At 36.4% G+C, this 19,383-nt stretch overlaps 1 protein-coding gene across 2 annotated transcripts in view; it reads right to left on the bottom strand.

The window, feature by feature from the left end:
- Positions 1-19,383, bottom strand: part of LOC114291049 (ABC transporter C family member 2) — a 102,044-nt gene that overhangs the window by 19,524 nt on the left and 63,137 nt on the right. For both annotated transcript variants that reach the window (XR_003639247.2, XM_028235054.2), the window contains exons 16-20: positions 16,927-17,067; positions 14,127-14,327; positions 13,764-13,862; positions 13,493-13,645; positions 8,447-8,832 (exon numbers count right to left, since the gene is read on the bottom strand). Coding sequence is in view for 1 of the 2 variants with exons in the window: in XM_028235054.2 (XP_028090855.2) it covers positions 8,447-8,832; positions 13,493-13,645; positions 13,764-13,862; positions 14,127-14,327; positions 16,927-17,067 (980 nt within the window). In the remaining variant the exon portion in view is untranslated. The remainder of the gene's footprint in view (positions 1-8,446; positions 8,833-13,492; positions 13,646-13,763; positions 13,863-14,126; positions 14,328-16,926; positions 17,068-19,383) is intronic.

The raw sequence follows: 19,383 nt of genomic DNA, 5'->3' as shown, positions 1-19,383 counted from the left end.
AATTGTACTTGTGATTATATACTTTATGTGATCTTGGATGCTAATCATGTGATTATGTATGTTTTTGAATTCATATATGTTCATCGTGGGAAAATATGTTATGTATTCTGTAATAAATTGAAATTGAGGGCTGTGGAGGCATTAGAAACCGAAATTGAATAGGCCATTGTGATTACCATAATTTTTAGAGCCTACAGTGAAATTTAATTAAAAATTGATTTGGATCAAATTAATTAGATCAAATTGATTAAACTAAGTGTAATTAATTAACCTTAAGCATGTTTGCTTAGTCTAAGCTAATTACCTTATATAAATATGAAGAGTGATGAGCTTAACTCATCTTTAGAAGCTCACAAATCTGCTGAGATTCATTCTAGAGAGATATTGAGTCAATTTAGAGAGAGAAAGGAACTCAACTTGGAAGATTGCTTAGTAGATTGAAGGATAGTGAAGATCAACTCAAGAATTGTTAACACAAGTGTCATTCAAGCTCTAGGTAAGCTTTTGAATCTTAATTTATGAGCTCAAGTCAATAAGTATGTGTATTCAAGACGATAATGAACCAAAATGCAAGAATTGAGCTTGGAATGCGGAAATTGGTGATAAATCATACATGCATGCATGAATTTGTTATGTTCTCTCATATTTCTTGCATGAACTTTGTAATCCATGTTGAATTGGGAGTTGTCACTTACACATGCATTCATGAATCATAAAGTTATGTAGATTAATTCCATGTTCTGAAAGTCTTGGAAGGGAATTGCGGTTGAATTGATGCATGTATAGAAGTTTTGATCTCAATTTTGGCAAATCAGAACACTTTTGAGCTCATGGTTTCAACTTGAGCTCATACATATGTATTTCCATGTAATATCAAGAGTGTGGTTCAAACATGCAAGCTTATACAATTTGGAGTTGAGTTTTGAGAAAAGAGTTTGAAAATCTTGCATCCGTGAGAGTTTTAAGCTCAATTTTGCCAAATTGATGAGATTTTAAAGCAAATGGTTTTTATGCGGTCATGTATATATGTATTCCCAAGGCTTTGAATTTGTGTTTAGAGCTCAAACTTTCTATTTTAGAAACCCATAATTTCACAGATGGCTTAAGCGATCAAGTGGTGGCTCAAGCCAACATTGCGAGCTCCTAGTAATTTTCACTCTGCAAAAGTTGGCTCGAGCGACCAAATGATGGCTCAAGCGATGATGGCTCCAGCGACGAAAAGATGGCTCTAGCCATCAACTCATTTTCAGCATGTTTTCAAAAGGCGTTTTGAGTTCATATCTTCGCTCCTATCTCTTTCCGAACATTCTTAAGCATGAATTATGACTTATTAAGAATTAATAAGCGAAGAAAAAACATAAGTAAATGATTAGAAAAGAGAGGAAAGATTCATTCGTTTTGAACATTGAGTTTCATCCTTTGAGCATGAACCTTGTAATCCATGTTTTTGAAAAAATTTCCAAGTATGCGTTGAAGTTGTGGATAAGCCCTGGAAGTTCATGATTTGGAACTATGTGTTTGAAGTTTAACTCTGTTCTAGGAATTCTAGAATTCTGCCTCACCGCTCGAGCGAACAATTTGCCGCTCGAGCAAACTTTGCATGCATCCAGTACCTTTGCAGACCAAGGGGTTCGCTTGAGCGACCAATGTTGCGCTCGAGCGAAGTGCCTTGTTTCAGGAAACTTTGAAAAGTTGTTTTATGTTTCAATTTCCGTTCTATTTTATTTCTGAGCGTTCTTAGACATACATTAAGCATTCCAAATGAACAAAAGAGCTAGAAAGAAGCCTAAGAAAGATAAACGAATTAAAGAACAAACTGAATTGTATTGTGACCCAATTTCTATATATGTTACGAATTGTGTAGGGTTAACTCTGAAGACAAATCAGCCAACTGAACACTGTGAGAAATATCTTAGTAAAGATATTTTCATGTATGTTATTTTCTAAATACTGCCTATGTGGTAAGTTTTCCGAACCCATGAATTTGTATTATGAATGAGTATTCTACCTGTCTAATTTGTTAAGAATCTATAAAGTGATTGATAAGTACGAATACAAAGTGGGCCCAAAGCCGTTTGGTATGTTTAATGAGAATATAAAATGGGCCCAAAACTGTTTGGTATGTTTAATGAGAATATGAAATAGACCCAGGGCCGTTTGGTATGTTTGATGAGAATATGAAATGGGCCCAAGGCCGTTTAGTATATTTGACAAGGACACGGAATAGGCCTAAGGCCGTTTAGAATGTTTGACAAGATAGACCTAAGGTCATCTTATATAAGAATTGGACCGAAGATCATTTTGAATATGAATACACTCAGAAAATATGAGGAAGAAGAACTCCGAAAATATGAGGAAGAAGGAATATATTTATGTTATATTCAAAACTTCTTATCTTACAAGACCAAATGACACTCCTTATATAGGAGATATTACAAACATCATCATAACCCATTATATGCCACTTACATATTATATATTACCACTATCTACCACTATCATATTATATCCATGCCACTATCTACCACCAACACCACTATCATATTCTATACATGCCACTATCTACCACCAACACCACTATCATATTCTATACATGCCACTATTTACCACCAACACCACTATCATATTATATACATTAACATAATTTCCAGCACTCCCCCTCAAGCTGGTTTGAAGATATCTTCCATGGCCAGCTTGCTAGTCAGCTTATCAAATTGCTTCTTGTGTAGTCCCTTCGTTAGCACATCAGCTAATTGTTCACCTGTTGGAAGGTAGGTCATACAGATTATGCCAGCATTGATTTTCTCCTTGATGAAATGTTTATCCACTTCTATATGTTTTGTGCGATCATGTAGAACTGGATTATGAGCTATAGATATAGCTGCTTTGTTGTCACAATAGACCTTCATAGGTGTCGGGTGAGAAAGCTTTAATTCTTCAAGAATTCTTTTAATCCACATTACTTCACAGATTCCATGGGCAACAGCTCTGAACTCTGCTTCTGCACTACTTCTAGCTACCACATTCTGTTTTTTACTCCGCCATGTAACTAGGTTCCCACCTACAAAGGAGCAGTATCCGGATGTTGATCTCCTGTCTGTAACACTTCCTGCCCAGTCTGCATCTGTGTATACTTCAACTTGAAGATGTCCATGTTTCTTGAACAGTAAGCCTCTCCCTGGAGTTCCTTTCAAATATCTTAAGATCTTATAAACGGCCTCAAAGTGCTCTGCCCCTGGTGAGTGCATGAACTGACTTACCATGCTGACTGCAAAGGCAATATCAGGCCGCGTATGAGACAAGTAAATCAATTTCCCTACAAGTCGCTGATATTGTTCCCTCTCTTTGACTTCTTCAGCCTTAGCAGCTTGTAACTTCAAGTTAGGCTCGATCGGAGTCTCCACCATCTTACAACCAAGCATACCTGTTTCTCCAAGGAGATCAAGAACATATTTTCTCTGATTAACGAATATACCTTCCTTGGATCTTGCAAATTCCATTCCGAGGAAATACTTGAGGGCTCCCAGATCCTTAATGTGAAATTCTTTTGCGAGTTTCTCTTTGAGGGCTGCTAACTCTGCTTCATCATTACCAGTTAAAATGATGTCATCAACATAAACAATCAAAATTGCAATTTTACTGTTTTTTGAATGTTTATAAAATATTGTGTGATCTGCTTGACTCTGCGAGAAGCCACAACTGATAACTGCCTTCCCAAAGCGTTCAAACCACGCTCTTGGTGATTGTTTGAGTCCGTATAATGACTTGTTCAATCTGCATACTTTGTCGCTTCCAAGTCTCTGCTCAAATCCCGGCGGTAGGCTCATGAACACCTCCTCTTCAAGATCACCATTGAGAAATGCATTTTTAATGTCAAGTTGATGTAGAGGCCAATCTGAATTTACTGCAAGAGATAACAGTACTCTGATGGAATTTATTTTAGCAACAGGAGCAAACGTCTCCTGATAGTCGATCCCATAAGTTTGAGTGAAGCCTTTAGCCACCAATCTCGCCTTGTATCTCTCAACGCTTCCATCTGCGTTACATTTTATCGTAAACACCCATTTACACCCAACTGTTTTCTTGTCTTTGGGTAGATCAACTATCTCCCAAGTACCACTTCTCCTTAAAGCATTCATCTCCTCCATGACTGCTAATTTCCAATTCGGATCATCCAATGCTTCCTGTATATTCCTTGGAACAAACAAGTGTGAAATCCTAGATGTGAAAGCTCTATGTTTTTTAGACAGTCTTTGATAGGAGAGGTAATTTGCAATAGGATGTTTAATGCAATTTCGGACACCTTTCCTAATTGCTATAGGAACATCAAGGTCGGAAATAGAAGGAATAGGATTACCTAAAATTTCGATGCCAGAACTCGGGTGGACATTCGGGTCATTAGGATGGACATTTGGGTCATTATTCCTCAGATGAAATCGCTTCCTAGTATAAACCTGAAGCTCAGGATTTAGATCATTTTGTAGTACTTCTCCCCCTAAACAAGAATCTTCTTGACTAGGCACCATAGAACTTGGTTCTCCTAAGTGATCATTATCAGACAGATGTGGTTTTTGTGTAGGATAAATGACATTGGGGAGCGGGATAGAAATATCCCAAAAACGGTCTTCTACTCCCCTTGTCTCCCCCTGAAGAGAAGTGTTGGGGAAATAGGATTTTGTTTCCACAAATGACACATCCATACTCACATGAAATTTCTTGGTTTGAGGATCGAAACACTTATACCCTTTTTTGTTTGAGGAATAACCCAAAAAAACACATTTTATAGCACGGGGGTCAAGTTTTGAACGAAATTGACTGGGAACATGAACATAGGCAGTACATCCAAAAACTTTGGCGGGTAAATCAGAAAACAACCTCGTGTCAGGAAAAAAAGTTTTGAGACAATCAAAAGGTGTTTTGTATGTTAACACCTTTGTAGGCATCCTGTTTATCAAATAAGAGGCTGTTAAAATTGCTTCACCCCATAAATATTTAGGAACATGCATGTAAAACATTATAGCACGTGCTACTTCAAGTAGATGTTTATTTTTTCGTTCTGCAATGCCATTTTGTTGAGGGGTATCCCGACATGTAGATTGATGAAAAATCCCATTTTTTTCCAAAAACTCACCTAACTGCTCATTGAAATATTCTGTTCCATTATCAGAATGTAAAATACCAATTTTGGTTTGAAATTGGTTTTCAATCATATTGTAAAAATTTGTGAATAAATTTTTCACGTCAGATTTTTTATTCATCAAATAAATCCAACATAAGCGGGTATGGTCATCAATAAATGTAACAAACCATCTTTTACCAGAAAGAGTAGTGATTTTAGAAGGGCCCCAAACATCACTATGAATCAAATAAAAAGGTTTGGAAGCCTGGTAAGGTTTTGGCAAATAAGTAGAGCGATGAAATTTTGCAAAAATGCAACTTTCACAATGAAAAGAAGAACAATCAATCCCTTTAAATAATTCTGGAAATAAATGTTTCAGATAAAGAAAACTAGGATGTCCTAGCCTATAGTGCCATAGCATTATTTTTTCTCGAACAGAGATTGAACTAGTACTATTAAAGCTCTGAGCTTTTTTATTACTAACAGGTATTTCATCAAAGTAGTAAAGACCTTCAAGCATCCTAGCACGCCCAATCATCATCCCCGAGTTCTGGTCCTGAAATTCACAATGGGATTCAAAAAATGTAACACGACAATTAGAATCCTTAGATAGTTTACTGACAGACAAAAGGTTACAGGCTAAGTTGGGGACGTGAAGAACAGCATTGAGATTAATTTTCTCAGTTAGTTTAATAAATCCTTTTCCTGCAATAGGTGAAAAACTACCATCGGCTATTCTGATTTTGTCATGACCAGAACAAGGGAAATAAGTACTAAATAAATGAGAAAAACTAGTCATGTGATCGGAGGCACCGGAATCTATGATCCACGGAGAGAAGTTTAGGCAAGAGAAGGCTTTAGGATTTCTACCTGTTTGTGCCAACAAAACACTAGGAGTACCGGATGAGGAGTTGGATTTTATCAGCTTTAAGAGTTGATCAATCTGCTCTTTGTTGAAGGGACCTGAATCGGCTTCATTAGCGGTAGGAAAGCCACGATTCTTCTCTCCTTGTTTGCTGCTTTTCCAGTTGACAGGTTTGCCATGGATCTTCCAACACGTTTCGCGTGTATGGCGAGGCTTGTTGCAAAAATCACACCAGACCCGTGGCTCGGCAGGGGTTGAAGTGGTTTCGGACGTAACTTCCGACATGACTATGACGGTTTTAGGGCTGCTGTGTTTTTTTGTTGCTCTGATACCAACTCAGAAAATATGAGGAAGAAGAACTCCGAAAATATGAGGAAGAAGGAATATATTTATGTTATATTCAAAACTTCTTATCTTACAAGACCAAATGACACTCCTTATATAGGAGATATTACAAACATCATCATAACCCATTATATGCCACTTACATATTATATATTACCACTATCTACCACTATCATATTATATCCATGCCACTATCTACCACCAACACCACTATCATATTCTATACATGCCACTATCTACCACCAACACCACTATCATATTCTATACATGCCACTATTTACCACCAACACCACTATCATATTATATACATTAACATAATTTCCAGCAAATATGAACATGATCATGATTATCAAAATGACCAAGAAATTGATTGGACCAAAGGTCGTTTGAGTATAAATACAAATGTGAACATGATCATGCTTATCAAAATGACCACGGAATTGATGGGACCAAAGGTCGTTTGAGTATAAATACGAATGTGAACATGATCATGACTATAAACGTGCGCACGAAAAATGAATTTGAAAATGGACTTGAGGTCGTTTTGTACATGTGTTTTGAAGGACCGGATGGTCATTTGTGTATGGATCCATTAGACCTGAGGTCGGTCTATGAATGAGTATTGGTCCCGAGGTCGTTTTGTATAGATGGACCCAAGGTCATTTTGCATATAATGGACCTGAGGTCATTTTGTATATGGGTATGATGTACTGAACTCGAGGTCGTTTTACTTTGTTATGATCTATAAATCTGATATGAATGAGAATAGTATTTCGAATGTTTAAATTATAAGTATGATTTATTTATGTAAGAATCTCATTCATTAACCTCTTTACTCTGGGTATTATTCACTGGGCTTTAGCTCACTCCGTATTTATATGTATGTAGGTGAGCAGCGGGATGTCTAGCCCTAGATTGTAAAAGGTTACCGAGGTTTTGGAGTTAGCCAAGGTTGCCTGACGGACGAGGCTTTTGTTTTGATTTTCTTTTGCTTACTTTCGAGATGGTCATGTAAGACCAGGCCTGTCTATAAACCTTGGTTTTTAGTTTGCCAGTTTCTGAATGGTCTTGGACATTTATAATCTTTTGTGTTCTGTTGGGTGTGAGTTATTACACATGTGAAAAGTTTTTGTTATGCCATATATGCACAGTTCAATAAACAAAATTTAAAGTTTTGCTTCTGCATCTGGCCCCATATTATTAATTTTTAATTGATTTTTGTCTGAGGCCGTACGAAATCTCATGATTATTAGCCGGTTATGATCCTAACCTATAGGGGCCGGTTTAGGTCGTGACAGGAATTGTTTGAACAATGTCATTATATGAAGGCACATCTCTTAACAAATTCCTATTATGTCAGTAAATTGAACAAAAACCTAAAAGCTATTACTATTTTTAGGCAAGTAAAAATTTCATCAGAATTGACAAAAACTAACGAGCAGCAAGTACACAAGGGGCTGTACAACAACTCAACTATGTATCCACCAAAATGATGAAGCACCTAAAAACTAAAGATAACAATATAGAAGATTGGAGAAGCCAATGACAACAATTTTTGAAAAATGCAAGACCGGGCACATGGGGGACACTCAAATTATATAGTTGTATATATTTGATATATATCATATATATGAATATATCATTCAAAGATAATAAAAACGCAATGTGACACTAATTTTCTAAAGTTTAATGGAGGAGGGATTAACAATTTAATAGGTCAATAGGTATAAATTTACATTAATTTTCTTTTATCATTGTATACCAAGTTATTTTGTTAGAAGTTATAATTTGTTATGCATGTCTAAACTATGGCCACCTGTGTCCCCCAAGTGTTCGAAGCGTGTTAGAGAATTAAAAAAAAAAAAAAAAAATCAAAAAATAACAGTACATGTTTAATGAGTGTCCGGCATGTGTTAGGAAGGGTACGACACACACAACACTTTCTTACAATTGTCCGTGCTTAGCTAATAGTTTAGACTTTAGAACAAGCCGGGGCATGTTGGTAATTCAAAAGAAACATTTTTTTTTTTAGGCATCAGTCTAAATTATAGCAGATAAAAAGAAGACAAACAAGAGAGTGTATTTTGGTGTACATGACAAGTTGCTCATTGTCTTACCTCTTCAAAACTTTTCGGCTGACAACACCCGTTTCCCTCTCTTCCTGCTTAATAAGAATAGATTTTCCTTCTTTTTTCTTTTCTGTTTGGGCTGCATCTTTAGGCAACTCATTGGTCAATCCACTAGCAACAGGCTTTGCGGTTTCATGACTGGCTTTTTCATCATCTTCCTTTTCTTCCACATATTCTTCCATTTTTCCCGCATTTTCCATCAGTTTTTGGAAGAGCACACCATTATTTGAGAGGTACTCAAAGGTTCCTTCCTCTTTCACCATACCTTCATGGACCAGAATAATTCTATCAACTTGTGAAAGAAAATGGAGCTGGTTCGTGACTAGAACTCTTGTTTTTCCTCTTAATTCTTCTTTAATGCATTTTTCAAAAACCTGCAGGTGCAAATGACACTGGTCAATGACAAAGGAAAGTGAAGAAAAAGGAAAAAGAAGTTACACTACATCCATACAACAACTCCTTCCACGCAGCAAAAATTTCATAATTATAGTTTACAAAGAAACAGTTAACATCAGTCATACAGTAGCTCTTTACAAGGGTTTTTACTTAGGCTCCATTTGGTTTAGTTTTGGAATTATGATTTGAGTGTAGAGTTGTGATTTAATTGTGGAATTGTGAGTTAAGATTTGAAAAGAGAAACTTGTATGGTTATGTTAGAATTTCCCATCTTTACCTTCACCTACTCCACTACACACTCCACTTCACCTAACCCACTATCACCTCCACTACACCTACTACCACACCTCCACTACACCTACTACCACATTTTCTTCTATATATAGATTGTATAGGAATTGTAATTAAACAATCTTGTAATCAATCAATCAATATACATCAATTTTAACTTGGTATCAGAGCAAGGTTAAGCACTTAGTATTTTTCGCTTCACCGGCGGGCGGCAACCTCGCTTTGGCCGCCCGCCGAACCTCAACCTAGTCCACTAAAATTTTCTACACATACCTTCACTCTTCTCTGTCCTAAAGTCTGATCTTTCATTCCGATCCGATCCGACCAGCCCCATCTAGACCCTGGCCAGACCACCCTTGAAGACACTGCTTGGAGCCTTTGGCCTATGAATCCCTCTCAGGCTGGTACATCCAATTCCACCCTTCGTCCTGCTGGTTCTGTGGGGTTACATATGAGGTCTACCTCACGAGTTGCAAATGACAACATAGCAAACGTACTTGCCATGGCCGAAACCGTACGGGAGGTGCTTCCCCACATCCCAGGTGAATTAATTTTCCAGGATTTGCAGCGTACAAATTCTGTTACTGTTACCGTGAATAATCTGCTCCCAAGACCAGGCTTCCCACTCTATGAAGCCCGTGCTGCATTTAGCCATCTTGAAGTCCGCCACTATGATCTTCTTCCAAAGAAAGGTTGGGAGGTAGATCTTGATGCAGTTGAAGCTCTAGCAAATGAAAATACTGTCGCTATGGCTATTATTAATCCTGGCAATCCTTGTGGGAATGTCTTTACATATCAACATTTAAAGAAAGTTGCTGAGACTGCAAGAAAGCTTGGAAGATGGTTCTCTTCCAATCCCATATGATATTCTTAAGCTGAGGAAGCTCAGATTCAAGAGTGAGGGATGCGGCATAAATCTGAGGAATGCCAGCACCGAATTGGTACTCTGCTCACAGTTCTATTGTCGCTTTCACGAAGACGTATTGGGAAAACAAGTGTGAGTGGATCTGACACTCACTCTCCATTCCATTAATCAACCCTTCTCACAGCTCATATTTTATTAATCTATTAACATATTCTCCACCCACATGCCTTCTCTCTCTCATCTTTTCACTTTCCAACCCACTTTGCATCCACCGCCACTTTCCCCACTTTCTATATTATATATATATATATATATATATATATCTCTTTTTTTTATTATTATATATTAAACAAAAAAATAAAAAATAAAAAAATCATCTCTCCTCTGTTTGATTTCACACTCCATTATTTTTATTTATTTTCTCCAACCCACTTTCCTTATTTCCCCCATCTTTCATTTTTGATTTCAAATATATTTTTATTATTTTTCTTTCCCATTATTTTTAATCTCTTTCCAATTCCATTCATCCCATATAGTTTTGCACACCAACCATATTTTATTCATCTCCGGGATCAACCCCGATCACACTTTTACACCAAAAAAAAAAAAAAAAAAAAACAGAAACAAACCAAACAACCACATCCACAGACGGAATTTTTCTCTACTCTGCCGCCGGTCTTTTCTTCTTGCCTCCGTCTTGGGCGGTCCTTGCCGGTGTTGCCTCCGTGTTTCCCACTCCACTGGGCACGATCACTACTCCCTGCTCCTCCACTGCAGCATATGGCGGTCCTCCAAATCGGAACATCACGGTGGCCTTCCGCTTCAGCTCCTTGTTTTCTGCCCTTAGCACGCTTATCTCTGCTCGCGCATCCTTATACATGCTTTGGAGCAGAGCCAGCTGGGAGTTTAAATGCTGCACCTCATTTGTCCTACTCTGCAGCCGGTTCGACAAATTTGTGACCGCCGTCATGCTTTCCACACATACCTTCAAAGTATACTGATTGGCCTCCACATCCGACAGCACTGCCATTCTTTGCTCCACAGACCGCATCGGAAAGTTCAACGGAGTATACCCAGCGGTGTTTGGTTGAGGTTCCAGTGCCACCGCACCAGTTCTCTCTCTCGTTGACTCGTTGAGGTCGGGAAAGAGGGTGAGCAGTCCACGGGAAGACGAGGACGAGGCCATTTTTCTGGGCAACAGAGTGTTACAGCGTATTACAGAGTTTCTCTCTCAGCACAACAGTGTTACAGCCTCTCTCTCTCAGCACAACGAAGAGTTTTACAGAGGATTTCGCAGTTTTTTTTTGCTTCTGCCTCGGCCTCAGGCTCTGTCATGGTTAAATAGCCGAGGCAGCCACGCGCATCGCGCGCCTCTTGCCGCCCGACACACTGGCACGCCTTTTCATGGCACATCTTTTGATAAAACAGGCACACCTTTTGATGAATTGGGCACGCCTTTTGATGGCACGCCTTTTTGACAACTTTGGGCACACCTTTTGAGGGTGCAACTTTTTCAGGGGTCCGACAAGACTCTGTAAACTGTCCCGACATTGATTCCGGTTAGCTCCTTTATGGGTCCGACAAGACTCTATAAACTGTCCCGACATTGATTCCGGTTAGCTCCTTTATGGGTCCGACAAGACTCTGTAAACTGTCCCGACATAGATTCCGGTTAGTTTCTACAAGGGTCCGACAAGACTCTGTAAACTGTCCCGACATTGATTCCGGTTAGTTTCTACAAGGGTCCAGCAAGACTCCGTAAACTGTCACAACATTGTCTTCTACAACGGTCCGACATGACCCCATAAACTGTCTTCTACAACGGTCCGACATGACCCCATAAACTGTCTTCTACAACGGTCCGACATGACCCCATAAACTGTCTTCTACATCGGTCTGACACCACCATACAGTGTCCTCTACAACGTTATGACACCCCATACAGTGTCTTCACCAACGGTCTGACACGACCATACAGTGTCTCCTATCCTTTTTTATTTTTATGTATTTTCTTGTTTTGTTACTCTCTCCAAACTCAAGTTGGTTAGTTTCTCTCCTCCTTGAGTTTGCGGGGGGCTGTTAGAATTTCCCATCTTTACCTTCACCTACTCCACTACACACTCCACTTCACCTAACCCACTATCACCTCCACTACACCTACTACCACACCTCCACTACACCTACTACCACATTTTCTTCTATATATAGATTGTATAGGAATTGTAATTAAACAATCTTGTAATCAATCAATCAATATACATCAATTTTAACTGGTTATGAGTTTTGATAACTGTTTTGAAAAGAGTTTCTGAATTTTGAAAAGAGTTTTGAGTTTTGACTTGAGTTTTTGAATTTTAAGTTGTATTTTGAAATTTTTTGGATTTATTTTTTTAAAATATTAAAAAATGTTTTTAAAAAAATTATTTTTTATTTAATTTTTTTTATTTTAAATATTTTATTTTATTTTGAAAATATTTTAATTTTTTTAATTTTAATATTTTAAACTCAAAATACAACTTCACACTCAAATCGTAACCAAACATACAACACAAAACTCAATTCAAAAATTATTCTCAAAACCCATAATCAAACACATAACTCAAAACTCCACACTACTTGCAAAACTCCACACTCAAATCATAACCAAACACATAGCAAAAAAATTAAAATATTTAAAAACATATTTATAAAATAAAAATTATATATTTAATATAAAAATATAAATGTTTTAAATTTTAAAAAATATTTCAAAAAAAATACAACACACAAATGTATGGAATATAGCGCACATTAAAATAAATAAATAAATATTTAAAAATATAAAATATTTGCCCTAAAAAAATAAAAAAAAAAAGAAATTTGTTAAATATTTATAAAAAATAAATCCAAAAAATTTCAAAATATAACTCAAAACTCAAAATATAACTCAAAACTTTCTTGAAAACTCTTAACTAAACAAATTTTATCTTTTCAAAACTCAACTGAATTCTCAAAACTCAAAACACGACTCCACACACAAAATAAAAAAAATGTTGAATTTTTATTTTTAAATTTTAAAATAGAGTTTTGAAAAGAGTTTGGTTTGAGTTTTGAGAAGAGTTTTGAGTTGTGTGTTGGTTATGAGTTTTGAAAATAATTTTTGAATTGAATTTTGAGCAGTTTTGAGTTGTGTGTTTGGTTGTGAGTTTTGAAATTTTTTAATTAGAATCATAATTCCAAAAGAGAACCCAACACAACCTTAATCTCTCACCAGAGACATTTCCATACACATACACATAAAAATCATCTATATGATGCATTTGCGTTAAATATATAAACTGAATAACTTGACTGAAAAATGATTGCCCAGAGGTCAAGGAATAATGTGGCTGTAACATAACAGCATATTGCAAAATTAAGAGTCAACAAGTAGAAACTATATGCAACAATGATAGGTGATTTGAAGTGATTATAATATTATTAATTAAAAACAAAGTAATTACCTGCCGACCAACATGAGCGTCCAGAGCACTTAAAGGATCATCAAATATGTAAACATCTGAATTAGAATATACAGCTCTTGCCATTGATACTCTTTGCTTTTGACCACCGCTAATATTAACCCCTCTTTCACCAATTTCAGTAAGATCACCTCCCTAGTAAATAAGGCACGAGAGGCACACAAGACATTAGGTTACAAGCAACTCATCAATAATAATATAAGACTACTGCGCATTCATGAGAGAAGTAATAATACTCTGCATTTGTACTCACAGGAAGCAATTCAAGGTCATGCTGTAATGCAGTAACATCTATTGCCTTCTCATATCTTGCAGACTCAAAGACAGACCCAAATAATATGTTCTCACGTACCTGAAAATGAAATTGAATGTCACAAACTTATAAGATATAGAGCCCTTAACACCAAGTGGACAACATACTCTATATTGCCTAAATTGTTTAAAAAATAGAGATCATTTTCCACTTGAACCATGTAGGTTACATATTTATAACTTCTGTTGGCTTGGTGCCATCACCAATGACTGATCAATCACAGAACCCAGGAAGTATTAAAATGGCAGATATTTTGCTTTGACACTTGGATCAGTACAAAACAAGCATGTTTTTTTTACTTACGGTTGAATTGAAAATCCATGAAACTTGTGGGACATAAGCCACTGTTCCTCTGATAACAACACTTGCATCTGCTACTGGAGGAAGCTCTCCAAGCATTGTCGATACAAGTGATGTCTTTCCTTCTCCAGTACTTCCGACTACAGCAACCAAGCTACCCATTGCTATATCCAAATTAATATTTGACAATGTGGGATTCTCTGCCTGAATTCAAAGTAAAATAAAAAATTAATAAGCAGAGTTAACCATTGTGTAGCATTTCAACAAAAATATATATATATGTATTTTAATAAGTACAATTTCATTAAATATCATTCTTCCAATAGACCAAATTGAATCCCATCTAAGTATCTACAGGGACATACAACTCTTCCAAAAAATCAACAAATTTGTGCAACAAGAATGGAAAATTGTCCATAAACCACAAAAGAATAAATAAAAGATAATAATAAATAAAACAAACAGGGGGACAACCAAAGTGCCTTCCAAACAAAAATAGACTTCTCACAATTATCAAAACATCTCTGATTCCTTTCACTGCATAAGAAGCACATGAGGCAAAAAGAAGTCACCTTCCACGCCCTTCGATATCTACCTCTCGGACAACCACCACTCCATAATGCAAACAGATACTGGACTGAGCAAGGCATCACCCATTCCACTCCAAAAATGAAGAACACAGAGCTCCACACCTCCCTAGCTACTAAACAGTGAAGGATGAGATGATTAACACTCCCCTCACCTTTAATGTAGCACCAATCTAAGTTCTCCCACACAAATTTACTCATACATCCAAATTATCCATCGTCAAGATGGCTTCCTTGAAAGGAGCCTTGGGTCTCCAAATCCTCTTCCAATGGAAATTCATAACACACCCTCCAATCAAGGAATCATAGAAGAAAAAGACCCCCAAAAAACCATTCAAGGTCCCTTTCCAAACTAACTTGTCCTCCATGCCAATTCTCACCTGAGAGTCTTGAAGAATACGAAAGAATGTGTAGATTTTAAGGTGTTAGAGGTGGTTGGTTGTTGACCTCTAGGAAGATAGTAGGCACTTCAATAAAGAAGTCCAAGGTAGCATTAGAGATATAGAGAGGGTGGGCCTTTCGTCCTTTACTATGTGTCTGTTTAATAGGAGAAAGCACTTACTAATGCATATCTTCACAGTGATTTGGAAGAAGTGATATGGATATCCCTCCTAGTTTTTCATCTCAGTCTACTGAAGGGAAGGTTTACCAATTGAAAAAGGCATTTATAGATTGAAACAGTTTCCTAAAGCTTAGTTTGACAAACTTCTTAAGGCTATGCTGAGATTTGGATATAAGCAAAGCTATGCAAATTATACTATGTTCAACATACAAGATAGAGATAAGATCACTGTTTTTATTGTGTATGTGGATGACATAGTTGACAAGTAATGATATGAAGGAAGTGTCTCAGCTCAAAATACTTCTAGCCAAGGAGTTTGGGATCAAAGATCTAAGTCCATTGGAATACTCTCTTAGGATTGAAATTTCTAGATTAGATAAGAGCATTATTATCTGTAAAATAAAATGCATCTACATCTTTTTGAAGAAATAGGTATGTTAGGTTATAGACCAACGGATACTCGTATTGAGGACAATCATTAACTCAGTCGTAGTGTGTGTTGGTGATCTAGTGGATAAGGGAAAGTGCCAAATACTTGTAGCGAGATTGATATCTCTCTCTCACATACTCAATCGGACATTGCATATGCAGTATGGGTTGTTAAGCAGTTTATCCATAATCCTCATATGGTGTGTCTATATTTTCATTCGATTACCTTAAATTCACTTTAGGTAAACGAATCTTGTTCTCCAACCATGATCATTTGAGGCTAGAGGCTTTTACTAATGTAGATTAGGTAGGAATATTTGATGATAGGAGACCTACCTCTGCCTATTGTACTTTTGAAGGAGGGAATTTGGTACTTGGCGAAATAAGAATCAAGAAGTGGTGGCCAGATCCAGTGGCTTATGGAATGTGCAAGCTTATGTGACTTCAATTTTTAGTGGGAGACTTGGGAGTGAATGGTGATGGACCCATGAAGTTGTACTATGATAATAAGGAGTCCATCAATATTGCTCATAATCAAGTTCAGCGTGACAAAACCAAGCACACTAAGATAGACTAGATTTATTTTGTTATTTTGTTTTTTTTTTTTCCCAGCAAAGTTGAATAAGGGTTTGATTTGTATGCCCTTTTTTGAATCAAAAGATCAATTGCCTAATGTAATCATTTAAGGGCTTAGTGGCGAAGTTTTTCATCCCGATGCACGCAAGTTAGACACGAGATATCTGTGCTGCAACTTAAGAAGAGCGTTAAGCTGTGTTATGAGGATATTTGATGCAGAATATAAGAAGCTCAAGGAAGGTGTCCTGCATTAGTATTTTTGTATTTTATCCTTAATTAGTATAAATACATTTATAAGGGAGAGAACCTATATTCTGGCTATCTCTCTTCATATCGTATTACATCATTTTTCTCTTCTATGTCTATTCTTCCTCTTCTCTTTTATTTCATTTTCTTCATTACACTGAATTTAAGTTCCTCCAAGGTTGAGATCACATATCATATTTATCAATTAAGAACTTGAACTAGCTCGACAAGGGCTTCACATACATGTGATAGCAAACCATTAAGAAAAGATCATATTTTAAAAATTGAAAAATTAAATTGATCAATAAAAAAGCAACCTTACTCCTAGAATAGGACTATGTATACATGTATTATATGTGTGTGTGAGTGTATCAATAAAAATCAATAAGGTTATAAGGTTGACCTTTGAATCCCAAGAGAAATATCCGTCTTTGACTGAGATGGCCGGAAGTCCCAGTTCAATGGGTGGGTTGGGTAAAAGAATTCTCTCTTCAGCTAAGAGAAGTTCCTCCAGACGTTTTAAGGAGACATTTGCATTTACAACCTATAAAATTACAATGGCATCAAATGCAAAAACACATAATCAGTTTTTATAAGGATTTTTTCTCTAAGAAGAAAGTTTTGACCAATAAATCGAGGAAAGGATAAACGTGAAAAAGGTATACAAGAATAGATAAACCAAACCAAACCAAACCAAACCAAACCAAGTCTTAAGTCCCATCAAATAGAGTCGGCTACATGAATCATTCTTCTCCACTTGACTCTATCCAAGGTCATTTCGTTAATCAAATTAAGGAGGCTTATATCTCTATTTACTACACTAGCCCACGTCAATCTAGGTCTATCCCTTCCCCTAACAATTCCATTTACCGTCATTATATCGCATTTGTTCACTACCGCTTCTATTGGTTTCCACGGTATATGACCAAACCATATCAATCTATTCTCTCTCAACTTATCTTCTATCGATACTACTCCTACTCATTCCCGAATATACTCATTCCTAACTCTATCTTTTCTAGTATTGCCACACATTCACTTAGCATTCTCCTTTCAGCAACACTCATTTTATCTATATATTGTTTCTTTGTTGCCCAACATTCTAGCGCATACAATATCGTTAGTCTAATAGTTATTCTATAGAACTTCCCTTTTAGTCTAATGAGTACTCATTTATCGCATAGTACCCCAAACACACTCCGCCACTTAAGCCACCCTACCTTAATTCTATGGCCCACATCCGCTCCAATCTCCTTAGTTGTTGTTATCATCGATCCTAAATAATGAAAATATTCACTCTTAGGTAGTTTTGGTTCTCAATTTTCACTTCTCCTCTATTTCTGCTATTACTGTTACTAAAATTATACTCCATGTACTCTGTCTTAATTCTGCTAATCCTAAATCCTTTAGATTCAAGTTCTTCTCCCCAAGTCTCCAACTTAGTGTTAACTCCTTCTCTAATCTCATCCACTAACAAGATATCATCTGCAAAAAGCATACACCATGGCATATCATCCTGAATATTTCTCGTCAACTCATCTATAACTAAAGCAAAAAGATAAGGACTTAAGGTTGATCCTTGGTGTAACCCTACAGTAATTCAAAATTTACTTGTCTCTCCAGCAGGCGATCTAATAGTGGTCACCACACCTTCATGCATATCCCTAATCACATCAATGTAACCTTTTGTCACCCATTTCTTCTCTAACACCCACCAAATTATATCTCGAGACATTCTATCATATGCTTTCTCAGGATCAATAAAAATCATATGAATGTCTCTTTTCTTTTCTCTATACTTTTCTATTACTCTCCTCAAAAGATAGGTAGGTCCCTTCCATTGTTGGCCTACCAGACATAAACCCAAATTGATTCTCTAACAACAATAGATAAAAAGGAAAAAAAAAAACACCTACCGATTACTAAAAGCTCAATAAAATTTTTTGAAATTAAAATTCACCCATGAAAGGCATGTAAACTAAATTCTAAATCTTATCATTACATCCAAAAAAGGTAGATCCTATTCAAAGGAACTATATCGAGAACAACTTATTAAGTGATGGCTACTGCAATGAAGGTTGTATTAATCAAGCTGAGTCTTCAACCAAAAAGAGCTAGCTAAGAATATTATGTATGTTCTAGTTACCACCAAAGTTTAGAAGGGGTTTTATTCTAAAAGAATAAGCTACACCTCCAATATAACTTGCACTTTCTATGGCTAGTAGACATTAAACATTAAAACCTTATCATCCAAAAATGCTATGTTAGAAGTTAAGTTAGGGAATCAAGGCACCAAACAGTTTCAAATACAAAAATAAATAAATAATAGGGCACTTACCAATCAGTCTTGTTAACTAGACTTATTTACCTACAGGTCCTGAATGATAAATTTATCACTGTAAATTTATTCATAAAAACAAGAGAGACTGATAAATTTATCAATAGAACTTAATGGATAATAAGTCCCAAAAGTAGAACCTATTGGTAATTTACCCTAATAATAATAATAAATACATAGAAAAAAAAAAAAGGCTAGCTTCATTAATGCTTAATCAAATTTATTGTTGCAAGAATTAACTATGTGAGTGTTTAAATTTGATTGCAAAGACGGACCAACATATAGAAAGAACAATTAGAATTGTTGGGAAACAAAATACTCCAATCTAAAAAGGCTCTCTTCCAAGGTGTACCTTACTAACAAGGGTTAAACAACCACTTGTTCTGAAATCTTAAGTTGTTAGGAAATGGATTGAACAATATATATGAAGCTCTCAAACCTTCCCTTAAATGCAACCCCCTCTTGCTTTTCAAGGAGCGGATTGACCAATGTGCACAGAGACAAACACAATGGGGGAACAAA

This window comes from Camellia sinensis, chromosome 9 (assembly GCF_055761805.1).
Source record: "Camellia sinensis isolate YWXY chromosome 9, ASM5576180v1, whole genome shotgun sequence".
Lineage (NCBI taxonomy): Eukaryota > Viridiplantae > Streptophyta > Magnoliopsida > Ericales > Theaceae > Camellia > Camellia sinensis.
This window is presented reverse-complemented; position numbering and strand designations above follow the sequence as displayed.